Source organism: Strigops habroptila, chromosome 10 (genome assembly GCF_004027225.2).
Source record: "Strigops habroptila isolate Jane chromosome 10, bStrHab1.2.pri, whole genome shotgun sequence".
Classification (NCBI taxonomy): Eukaryota; Metazoa; Chordata; class Aves; order Psittaciformes; family Psittacidae; genus Strigops; species Strigops habroptila.
The window spans coordinates 34806567-34818730 of record NC_046359.1 but is presented as its reverse complement, the minus strand read 5'-3'; the positions used below and the strand labels follow the sequence as shown (position 1 = coordinate 34818730).

The 12164-nt window shown below is 39.3% G+C and overlaps 1 protein-coding gene across 6 annotated transcripts in view; it reads right to left on the bottom strand.

Moving 5' to 3' along the window:
• Window positions 1-12164, bottom strand: part of CDC42BPA (CDC42 binding protein kinase alpha) — a 180192-nt gene that overhangs the window by 101236 nt on the left and 66792 nt on the right. For all 6 annotated transcript variants that reach the window (XM_030500157.2, XM_030500159.1, XM_030500154.1 and 3 more), the window contains exons 5-6: window positions 11412-11507; window positions 6541-6689 (exon numbers count right to left, since the gene is read on the bottom strand). In XM_030500157.2, the coding sequence (XP_030356017.1) occupies window positions 6541-6689; window positions 11412-11507 (245 nt within the window). The remainder of the gene's footprint in view (window positions 1-6540; window positions 6690-11411; window positions 11508-12164) is intronic.

Below are 12164 nucleotides of genomic sequence, written 5' to 3'. Positions count from 1 at the left end.
TCCTCAACTGACAAGAATCAAGAATTTCCTTCCTTAGGAGGTAGGTATCAGACAGGAAAGGCGAAGGGTTTATTTCCGAGGGTATTGTGGCCAACTACATTTAAGTTACCCCATCTATAACTGCTTCTGGTGTCCCTTTTTCTTTAAAATAATAGTTGAATAAATAACCAGGTATCTCAGGTACCACTTAACGGATGTAGGGAAAAAACAGGCAGAATGAACACAGATTTTAGTAGAAATACCATGTTAAATCTATTTCCTCCAAAAAGAGGCCTACAAGAAAGCTGGAGAGGGGCTTTTTACGAGGGAATGTAGGGACAGGACAAGGGGGAATGGCTTTAAAGTGACAGAGGGGAGACTGAGATTAGGTATTAGGAAGAAATTCCTTCCTGTGAGGGTGCTGAGGCGCTGGCACAGGGCACCCAGAGAAGCTGTGGCTGCCCCATCCCTGGCAGTGTTCAAGGCCAGGTTGGACACAGGGGCTTGGAGCAACCTGCTCTAGGGGAAAGTGTCCCTGCCCATGGTAGGAGGGTTGAACTGGGTGATCTTTCAGGTTCCTTCCAACCCAAACCATTCTGTAATTCTGTTCTCCTTCTCAATCAGAACTGGAGAATTGACCCAGGTTAGTTAAAATGTAAAGTTACTTCTAACTTGGACTGTTGTCCTCGTTCAGTTCACCGCACAGCCCCACCAACCTTTGTTTCAGCGGGGCAGAAGAGATGTTTGGTGCCTGGGGCTTTGGGAGAGAGGAACAATGGGGAAAAAAAGGCTGAAGGATACATTTGTTAAAAGCACCTCTGCTGAAAGGACTACTCAAGGCTATGGTTTAAGGCACTGGAGTTAAGAGTTTCTGAATTCCTTCTGCTTGAATGACACAGAGTATAGGTCTATGGTAGCTCAGTCACCCATTACACAGCTTCCACTTAAATTAACAATCCCACTAGACACAATACTGCCTAGAAAAAGAAACCATCTGCCTTCTACATGATAGCTCAGCCACTGTGATCTACTAGCTCTTGGCACTCCAAGAGTATATAGGTCTTTCATTTCAAAATACTTCTAGGTCATCACAGGCTCCTTTGGAAATCCTACAACAAATTGTAATCGAATAGCATTAACCTCATAGAGTCCTCACTGCAGGTCAGATGCAGCCCTGAGGGAGTACTAGGGGAGCAGCTGCCAGCATTTTTAACATACAGGCTTCACAGGGCAAAATGAAAGCCCAGGGTCTGGAAAGATGACCTTTGTTCCAGCCCCTCCTCACTGGAAAAATGGAGAGGAAACACAGAACCTGAGCTCAGGGAGCTCTCCTACCTCTGTAAAGGAATACCTCGTAAGGAAGCACTAACTTACCAAATACTCACTAAAATAACTTTCTGCCCCACAGTTTTCCATGTAAAACTAAACCATGCAACATGTCAAAGCAATACATTTTCAGTAGACTATCAAAATAAGCTGATGTTATTTTTCCTTATTTTTCTGCCCTGTTTCTTTCACTCTCAGCACTTTGTGAGGACATCCTCATTGTGTGTGTTCGACATTATGTCTGTTGCAAAGTTTGGTAAACATTTAAAGTATGTTGTTGCTTTCTTTCAAACCCACAATTACGGTTCACTTTACCAAAGGCCAGAGCACTTGGCTCATCCTTGTGCCAACTCAACTCAGACATACCGCACAGCGCAGCTAACTCCCTAGATGGGCCTTCCACCCCCAAATTTTCCACTTAAGCAAATTAATGATCAGGAAAGATGGGATACACCCAGAAGACAGAAAACCACTTATTCAGCAAGTCAAAAATGGATATGCTGGCACTGAAACTTATAGTTGAAAGTGAAATGCATCCTACAAAGAACCCCGGATTTCAGCTGCCTGCTAACTGCAGTAAATACTTCAGGGCTGTCCCTAAGATGATTTTTACTGAGGACAAATAGTACCTTCTTGTTACAAGCAGAGGCTGGCTTGATAGGGAATAGACAATTCTTTTATCCCTCTAACAGATTTATTCCCTTATGTTCAATATTTCTCAGAAAGGATGTCACTTCCACAGAGAATTCCACTGCTCTACATTTTAAGAGCTCAAATGTTCCAGTGAAGCCCAACTTCAATTTCAGAAGTTGATGAAGAGAGTGGAAAGAGAAAAGGGAAAGCAAAAAATACATCTGGTGGTTTAGAATGCTAACACCCTTCAGACTAAAAGACAGCGGCAACTAGAAACCCAGAAGCACAGTGTTCAAGCCAACAGTCATCTTGCATACCTCATGGCAGTAGGCGTTTCTGCTTTGCATGCCTATCTTTTCACATGCAAAAGACAACATCTGAAATATAGGTAACTTGAGAGCTTGCCCTGTAGCCTGAAGTATCCTCCCATAAACTTAACCAACAAAAATAATAATTAACATAGGTGTTTCATAGTCCTTCCAAAATATTTTCTTAGTAAGAAGGTAAGTGAGGATTGTTTTACCATTCAATAGAAAAAGACAACTGTTTAACGTGGGTGTGTGCCAATATACGAAACCTATTTTAAATGAATATTTTTGCAGTGGTCTGGAGGATCATGAGCCTAAATGTTGAACACTGCAAATTCACTCTGCACTGAAGCACTCTGCAGCCCTGCTCAGAACAAACAGATAAAGGAAGTCAAGATGAAAATGACTTAAGCACATTAACACTTATAATTCTGCACTATTCAAAAAGCTGGAATGTCCCAAATTAAATTTAGGGCAGAGACAGACTTAGCTGCGCCCTTACTAACGCACAGGCTGCCTCAGAAGCCAGCACAAAAGGCAGTAGCACAGACACAATGCGCAAAGCTACCCCTGGCACACTCACTGTGCCCAGGCCAGTACAAGCCCAGGGGCGGTGTTTCCTCTGCAGTCTCAAGGGACATTTCTTCCAATGGCAACCAGACCTGCTGAGGTCTTTTTTTACTTAAAAGGATTTAGACAAAACCAAGCATTTCAAACCTCGATTTCCACCTCACATAAAATGGAGGAAAAACCTGGCTCACCAGTAAAATAATTCAGGAGTTAATCTCTGTGTAGGAAAACCAAATTGTACCTGTTTGAGGCAGGGCGACACACATAATAAAGTGTAGGTACCCAGATTAAGCCTTTAACAATTCTCCTCCAGCCCACACTAGGATATTTGATAATGCACGCAAATATCCTTATATCCAAATATCCTTACATATGCCATGAGGAATTAAGTAACAACACAACCTTAAAACTGAAATTAGTGTTAATGCCTGTATAGGCTTTTGTCGGGGGGAGAAAAAAACTAAACCAAACCCAAGTTGCTACAAATCCATAAAACCAAAACAGAGATTGATGTTAATTCCTAATAAAGGTAAAGCCTTACCCTGTATGATGCTACAGTTCGCAGACAACTGGCACAAGACAATATTTAACCTTGGCCTACAAGCAAGCATCACTTCATCAGTACAGATTTAAGCTGGAGGGGTAAGTGGAAGCTTTACAGGACTCCCAAGGAAGTCATGCATTTGTGAGATGTACAGTTGTACTTTCTTCCTCATTGTGAACTCTTGCACATCTATTTCACTTAGATGAAGTTCTCTTTCTAAAGCCAGTCTTGGAGGTGCCAATATAATTTGGTAATGCCAGTGCTGATGCATTTATAACAACAGCAAAAGCTAAAACACACATTAAAGAAAATGCCGGTTTATAAACATTCTGAGCCATCATTTCATTATCAGATAAAACACATGGTTTGTTCACAGAAATTAACTGATTAGAATTGAAAATTTTTATGTTCTGACTGATGTTCTCTCAAAACATTACATCACAGTTCAACTAAAAAAGTGGATTAAAACCAGGGGAAAAATAAGACTATCCTAAACCCAGTAGTACTGACGTTATTTTCAGCTAGCAACTTTTCTCCTGCTTCAGTTCAGTAGGTTCAGGAGACAGCTTCGAAAACATCATTAATTTCTCCGCACAATTCTACTAATCCCTAGATTTGATCTCCTTCCCACTATAAATTCATCCTGTAACCCCACAATGCTAGTGCAGAAATGGCATTCAAATCTGGAACTCCAAAACCTGGAATACAGTCAAAGCAATTTCGTTGAAGTCATGCTGAGATTGCTTGTACTTGATGCTTCACAACCTTGGCCAATGTACTTTTCTTTCCTAAAGCGACTTGCATTTGACATGGGAATGGTCTGCACATGAACTACCACTGCAATCAGTATCAGTCCCAAATAAAACTGACTGACAACAAAAAAAAGTGATCAGTGATAGAGAAGAGCGAGAGGAATGACACAGAATAGAAATACCAATTTTATAACGCACAGAAACATTCAGAGAAAAAGCAAATTCTTGTCAAAGTACAACACTATGTACAGTTGATGTGAAAGTCTATCCTGAAAGAACTGGGGCACTAAAAAGAAACCAAACCACACAATCTGCTACCTCCTTGTAAGAAAAAACCCCTTGAACACAACATGCCTAAAGCATGCGCTTCTAGTTCACTAGCTACAACTCTGATCAAATCCTGACACATATTGACTATTCGTCTGAAATATCACTACTACAGCTGTTACATTATCCACCTTTTAGTAGTATCTTCCCTCTTCTCCTGTGTCCTTCCCTGTGTGCAACACACTCCCAGAAAGGATGTGGCCACCATAGTTAAACTTACAGGAAAAGGGCATAAGTGGCATTTAGATGATGTGTTTTCTTTTCCTTTCTTTTGCTGTACCAGTTGCAAACATGCTAGTAAAACTAACAGTGGAATGGGTCTCATGTCGAAGGCTGACCATTTAACATACACTCTTTACAGCTTTAATCTTTGCAAAACATCCCCTTACAAACAGGCATTGTATTACAGCACTGTTGATGATAAAATGCTAAAGTGACATTTAGAGCTTTATCAACATGGGAACCTCGCTGGTAAAGCCACAAATCAATCAACAAAGGACCTGGGAATGCAAGGGGCTTTTTTACATTCATAGTAATAAATATGCAAGTATAATAATTATGTTATTTTGAACTGCAATGTTACTTCATTTTCACCCAAAATTTTACACTAACACCTATTTCCTCTTGGGGACATTAACTATTTGAGGATGCAGACATGACATCTGTTGCGTATTACACACTAGCAGTGTTGGATTACAAAGGTTTTGATCTCTTTGGAGGAAAAAGTGGGCATCTGTTCTTCTGGGAAGCCTTACTACCCCATATGCAGACTCACTGGGTAAAATACATCAGTTTATGTAGTACCTGAAGTGCCCTCCACCTGGTAACAGGCGATATCATCTCACCAGCTTACCCACAAACACATTTTGAAAGTTAGATTCTAATTAAACTGAATACAAAACTCTTTCACATCAGGTCCTAAGCAAACAAAGAGTTTCTCAGAAATTACACAGTTGAAACCTTTGAAATTCAAGCAGAACACTCTGCTTGGGTTTTTCCACAAGGCATTATCACAAAGAGCTCTTTTGGGGCAGGTAGACATAGTTCTTCAGCAACACTTCAAAATATTCCAGAAGAGCAATTTGCAGCTCAGCACCACCCCACCTTAAAGCACTCGTACCAACAGCTCTTTCATGAAAAACCACAATCTCAAAGGAAACAAAACACAACCCAGTAACAAACCAAAACAAATCACAGCACACCTTCTGGACCAGAAAAACCCCAAAACCCTTTTCTGGAGGGAAGCAGCCAAGTAGGCACAATAAAAGAAGAAATGGCCAGTACAGATGCTAATGAAGGGTGATAGATGGACATATGAAACAAGTTAATTCTGCCAACACCATGATTCAGCATAAACAGCTGGGAGTTTTCCTCCTGATTTCTGTCAGAGCAAAGTACATCTATTGAGCGCACGTGAAAATTCTGCCTCTTGTAAGGTAATCTCTTCCTCTGCACACAAGACTACCAGGGAATTCAGTAGAGAATGATACATTGAGAAAAGGTGACACTAGTTTTGTGGAAAAATCAATCGCGGCCTCCAAAAAAGTTGGACACAATTGGCTTAATATTTTCCTTTGAACAGAATATGTATGTATTTTTTTAGATACCAAGGTAAAGTACCACAGTTCAAGCACTTCCATTCACTTAGCAAAACACCCTCACTTCATTTTAAAGATGACTTCATTAAGCCCAAAAGAAAATGGTGGAAAAAACCCAATGCAGATCACACATGGGTCTGTTTTCAACTTGCATATAGACTGAACAAATCAAGACACAGAATCTGACCTTTCAATAAACCTGTTTAATGTTGATCATATTTCACAGACAGGTTTCCAGTTTTACTTTTATAAATTATGGATCATTAGCTTTGAAGCATGCCCATGTGCGAGATTCATCAGATGCATTTGGATACTCATTCATGTCTTTGACCACATGGTACAACGTTAGCAACAGTTCTCAATAACCACAAGATGCAGGCAGGTCAGTTCTATTGTGCTTATTATTACAGTAAATACTTTTTACTAGCTTAAACTCTTTAACATTCACTCCATCAAGTAACACCCCATAACTCCAACAGGAATTTGGGGCTCAAATTACTTACCTGTGAACATAATGCAACTGATGAACAGAATCAATAGCTATCACCATTTCAGCCAAATAAAACCGAGCCATGTCTTCAGGTAGTCTGTCCTCAAACTTGCTGAGCAACGTAAGCAGGTCTCCTCCAACATAGTAATCCATAACCAGGTACTATGGAGTGACAATGACAGGAAAACAAAGGGAGAGAGAGGAACAAAAGAGTTTTTACTTTCTGATTCACCCTAATTCCAGCGTAAAAAATACCTTATTGTAAAAATTATTATGGTCACTAAAGAAACCTACCCAAGATGCTTAAATGTTCTGAAAACAGTAGCTGGCTCAGCCTCAATTCAGTATTTAACCTACTTGAATATGTTTCATATTTATACCTCTCCAAATACACTAAGCCTCGTGACAAAATAGCATCAGCTTCATCCACTGTCCCATCACCAAACATAGAACATTTAGATACTCTGGATTCCCTTATAAAAGCAAAACACTCTGATACAAATGCAAAAGGAATAAAGGATTAAAGCACAGACCTATAAAAATGAAACCAACTGTGTTAACTTGGGATCTCATTTAAGGGCCCTAATGTTCCAGGCTTCCCGTTCCCTTTTTTCCTACCATCTTCTTTTCCCACTAAATGTAAATTTTTTATACTAATAGATAAGGCAAAGATTGAGAAGCTTCCAGTGGCTCACAGTCCAATCCCAGATATTGTTGACATTGCCAACATGCAATGGAAGTGTCACCTTCTCTAATTGAAATGATGGAGAAAAATATGGTTTATTTCTCATTTATTAATGAAACATAAAACCTGCTTGCCACTGAATCAGGCGCAAAGGCTTTGAAGAGATCAGAATCCTTCTCCATTTTCCTGTATTATGACAAAAGGAAATGCCCCTTCCTTTAGAGACATGATCAAAATGACCGGAAAAAGAAAAGTGGGAAACTCTTTTGAGCTTAGTTTAGGTTGTTTTAATTGAGGAACAGCAACTGGAAGGGCAAATGGGGTAAAGAAAAAAGAACTGAACTAATTATAACTAACAAACTAATTATAAGCAATCTCATTTAACACCCACTGCTATGACATTACTTTCAAACATCACTGTGGACAGGCTAATTAGAATAACTTCCTACTATAATATATAGGATCTGAAAGCTTTTGCCTAGAGCTCCAAGCTCTGCTTCCAGGAAGGCAGCATATATCCACATCTGAAGCAGTGACTCTTAGCAGTAGTGTACAATGAATGACAAGCAACAAAAAATATTGAAGATGCACTAAATGTATATCCCCAATTTGATTCTTTACAATTTTGATAAAGCAACTTAAAGGGACTTTCTGTAATTATTTCTCCTCATTTATTCAAGTCTTTCCCATCTTCAGGAAAAGCAATTAAAATAGATGGCAAGAATCCCGCAAAATTCTACCAGCTCTAAGGAAGATGTGGGGCAGGCAGAAATCTCACCTCTGCTGCTTTTCCCTTATACTTTCCATAACGATAAAGGTGATGAACAAAGAATTTAACAATTTGCTAGAGAAAAACCTGGGCATCATCACTAATTCCAAGTGCAAGTAGAAAGTACAAAATGTAGTTCCACGGAAGTTAAATGTGCTGTTAAAAGTTAAATTTTGTGTGTGGTGTTAAAAGTTAAATTTTCATCTGTTGCTTTGTGACATGAATAGTAAGCTTCTGAAATTATGCTCACAAGTCTTACACAAGACGAGTATCTTCTACTCAGCGGTGCTTCTATGCTCATTCTGAAACAGGAGCTACACTATTCTCATGTTTTAGAGCTTTAGAGAATACATAAAGCCTCAGGCACTCAATATAATGATTATTAACTGATATCCCATATACAAATCTGCAGGAGCTTAGCTTATTGCTTTGTAAGTATATTGGAAAAACTTCCTAAGACTCTCATCACTGATGTGGGATCTCTGCACTCATTCTTTGGTGTTTTTAAAACCAGTACAATTCTGATACCGGATATATCAAATCAATGGAATTTTGCTCTAACAACACAAGACTCTGCGCCTCCCATTTTACAAGAGCAACACAGTAGCCTAATGACAAGGAAAACTTCAACTCCTCAAATATGCCAACACTTAAACTGTAACTCACAGTATTGAGCCATGTACTTGAAGTTAAACACACACATATGAGTCAAGGTTTAACAACTATGTTGTTATTACACAATTCAGTCAATGCATAGCAACCCATCCAAACATTCATGCCATTAAAAAAAATGGGTTTGGTGGTTGGGTTTATTTTAAAGCTTTAAAAATACTTTCTAAATACAAACAATCATCCAGACCTAGTCAAATCTTAAATACTTCTCAAAATACTACTGTATGACAGCACCATCCTTCCAAGAGAAAGAAAAAGATTTAAGGCCACTACATTCTAGTAACTACTGGAAGTTTAACATGGGCATTTAATCCTAAATCACAGGCTTGGTTAAGTTGGAAGACACCTCTTGAGATCATCTACTCCAACCTCATCTGCTCAAGCAGGGTGAGCTAGAGCAGACTGATGAAGGCTCTGTCCAGTTGGTATTTGAGTATCTCTAAGGAAGAAGACTCCACAACTCCTCCAGGTAACATGTTCCAGTGTTTGACTACCCTCATGGTAAAAATTGTTTTCTTGTGTTCAGACAAAACTCCATGCTTTTATAAGTTTGCGCCCATTGTCTCCTGCTCTGTCTCTGGGCACTACTGCGAGGAATCTGGCTCCCTTATCTTCACTCCCTCCCATCAGGTATTTATATACATTGCCAACCCTTCACTTCTTTGGGCTGAAGAATTCCAACTCTCTCAGCCTCTCCTTACATGAAAAGATGCTCCAGTACTTTAATCATCTTTCTGGGCTTGCACTGGACTTGCTCCAGTAGCTCTATCTCTCTCTTGCACTGCAGAGCCAGACCTGGACACAGTAGATCAAGATGGAGCTGCACCAGGGCTGAGCAGAGAGGAAGGACCTCCACTCGCCTAATGGCAACACTTTTCCTTACAGCCCAGAATGCTTTTGGCCTTTTCTTGCTGCAAGGGTGCATTGCTGGCTTATGGTCATCTTGTTATCCAACAGGACCTCAAGCAAAGGTGCTTTCCCAGCCAGCTGGCCACCAGAACGTACTGGGTTTAATTTATTCCAGCCCAGATGCAGGACATTGTATTTCTCTCTGCCCAGTTCTCCAGTCTGCAGGGTCCATCTGAATGACAGCACAGCCATCTGGCCTATCAGCCACTTCTCCCTGGTTTTTATCATGGGGGAACCTGCTGAGGGTGCACTCCATCCCACTGCCCAGGTCATTAATGAAGATGTCAGCCCCAGCATTGGGGGTACACCACCACTGACATTCTCCAGCTGGACTTTGTGTCACTGATCACAACCCCCGGGCCCAGCAGCTCAGCCACTTTTCAGTCCACCCCACTGATCCTTACCTAATGCACACTTTATCAGCTTGTCTATGAGGGTGTTACGGCAGAAGGTGTCTGAGGCAATACTAAAGTCAAGGTAAACAACATCCACTGCTTAACCACATCTACTGTTCAATGTACTCAGATTTTCTTTTAAAGGCTGCTTCTGTAATATCTAATTTTAACAGAAAGCACACACAGAACTAGTGATACAGTCACACCAAAATGATGGAAAAATAGCATTACTGATATATTTCCCAGCAGGCTGCGAAACTAGCTCCTGTGAGCAGACCATCAAAGATAAAGAACAGAAGCTGCTCTGTGCTTAGTGAAAATAAGGAAACTGGCAAGATTAAAACAAATTCTAGCAGACTGCTGCAGAATACATATTTTCTTTGAAATAGTGTTAACAGTAAGATCAGAATTACTCAAAACATGAGATTATTTTTACTGTCCACACTAACAAAGCATGAAGCTGACTAGGAGGTATCTAAGCCAAGAGTTAGAGCCACAAGTGCAGAGCCCTGTTTCTACATAAACTCCACCAAAATCCGTGGATCTCCAAGTATCTGAGCTGACAGAACAGAAAGTAATATAATGGCAAAAAGCACTGCAATTCTGTAAGAATTCCATGTCAAGCACTTCTTTTACTGAACATACTGGGGAAAGAAATATTTTTAAGACAACATTAGAACTTACGAATGGAAATTGAAAGCATCGGGGATTAAAACCCAAATAAACAGCATCTATCCATGTGTGGTTGTTTACTTTTCCAGGCATAAACATTACCAAAACCGTATCACAATCAAAACATGTATGAAGTTGGAAAGATTTCATGGAGAATTGGCACTTTTTCCTCATATTAGCTTCTTTTTGCAAGTCTCTTAAAATACTTGAAAACTAAATAACATTATATATTAAGGAGATGCTTTAATCTACATTTGCATCTTCCAACTCTTCTTTGTGAACATTTAGTGGAATTCTTCCATGCTGCAAGGCCCTTTTGTTGCTTTATGACATCTTACTGGCTTTATGTCCTCAAAAAAAGCAAAGACAAATCAAAATGGACTGTTGTTTTAAAATAAGGCTACTCCCTATTTCTACCTGTAAAGCAGTAATGGGCAACGTTAATCACCAAAATTAAAGTCAAACAGAAAACTTATCTTAGTTAAATGCACTTTCGTTTTTATGAATGCAATTAAACTGGAGTGAGGACTTTTAAGAAAGGAGATGCAGAAAGGCCAAGGTTTATCAACAAATGTAAAAGCTGCATTCCTGAGATATTTATAGCAAAACTTTAAAGGTTTCTGACCACTCTCCACTCTACAGAATCTTACGCACAAAATCACAGATTCTCATCTGGTCTGTATGGTGCAGAACATGTAATTAACAAATAAACTGTATTTCTGTCTCAAACAACAAGTAAGAATCTGCGTTTCCATCCACATAGAGATAAAAGCCACACTCACTAAATAGTTTTCATCCTGGAATGCATAATGTAACGTTGTGATCCACTGGTTATCCCCATTCACTAACACATCTCTCTCTTCTCGAAAGCAGGCTGTCTGAAGGAGAGAAAAACAATTACAGGCTTTAAGTAAAATAAACACATATTGCAAGTTGACTATCTTTTAACATTATATTTGGGGAAAAAAGAAAATCAAAATTGACTCTCAGTTAAACAGTCATTTACTACACTCTCCAAACATACCAAAATCTATGAAAAACTAGATAACAGGGAAGTCCACCTTCTTCAAATGTAAAGAGTTGTACTTCTCTATATTGTTAAGTCATGTGAAGGGAGAAATAAGCTGTTGATTTCCATGGTCTAAAAATACCAAGTCAAAATCTTATCTTATTTGTACACATACATATTGAAATCAAGTACCAATAATGACAGAATAGCAATATAAGATTGAAGAAAACAATCAAAAATGACATTATATAATTGTAACTGCAATAGGAGCTAAAGAAATCTGGAGTCTTGTATCATTGTTTTATCTCATCATGCTGTTAGCATAGTTTTACACTTGAATTTTCACATAAGAAAGATGCATTTCACATTTGAAATCAGCTTCCAATAACTTCAATGTAAAGCATGTCTTTTATTGGATCATCAAATCAATGATCATTAGGCAGCTGGGGTTTTCTCCACACTTCTTGCTCAGGAAAAGCAGGACAGAATTGAATATTGCTCTTCCCAGATAGAAGCTGTTGATAAG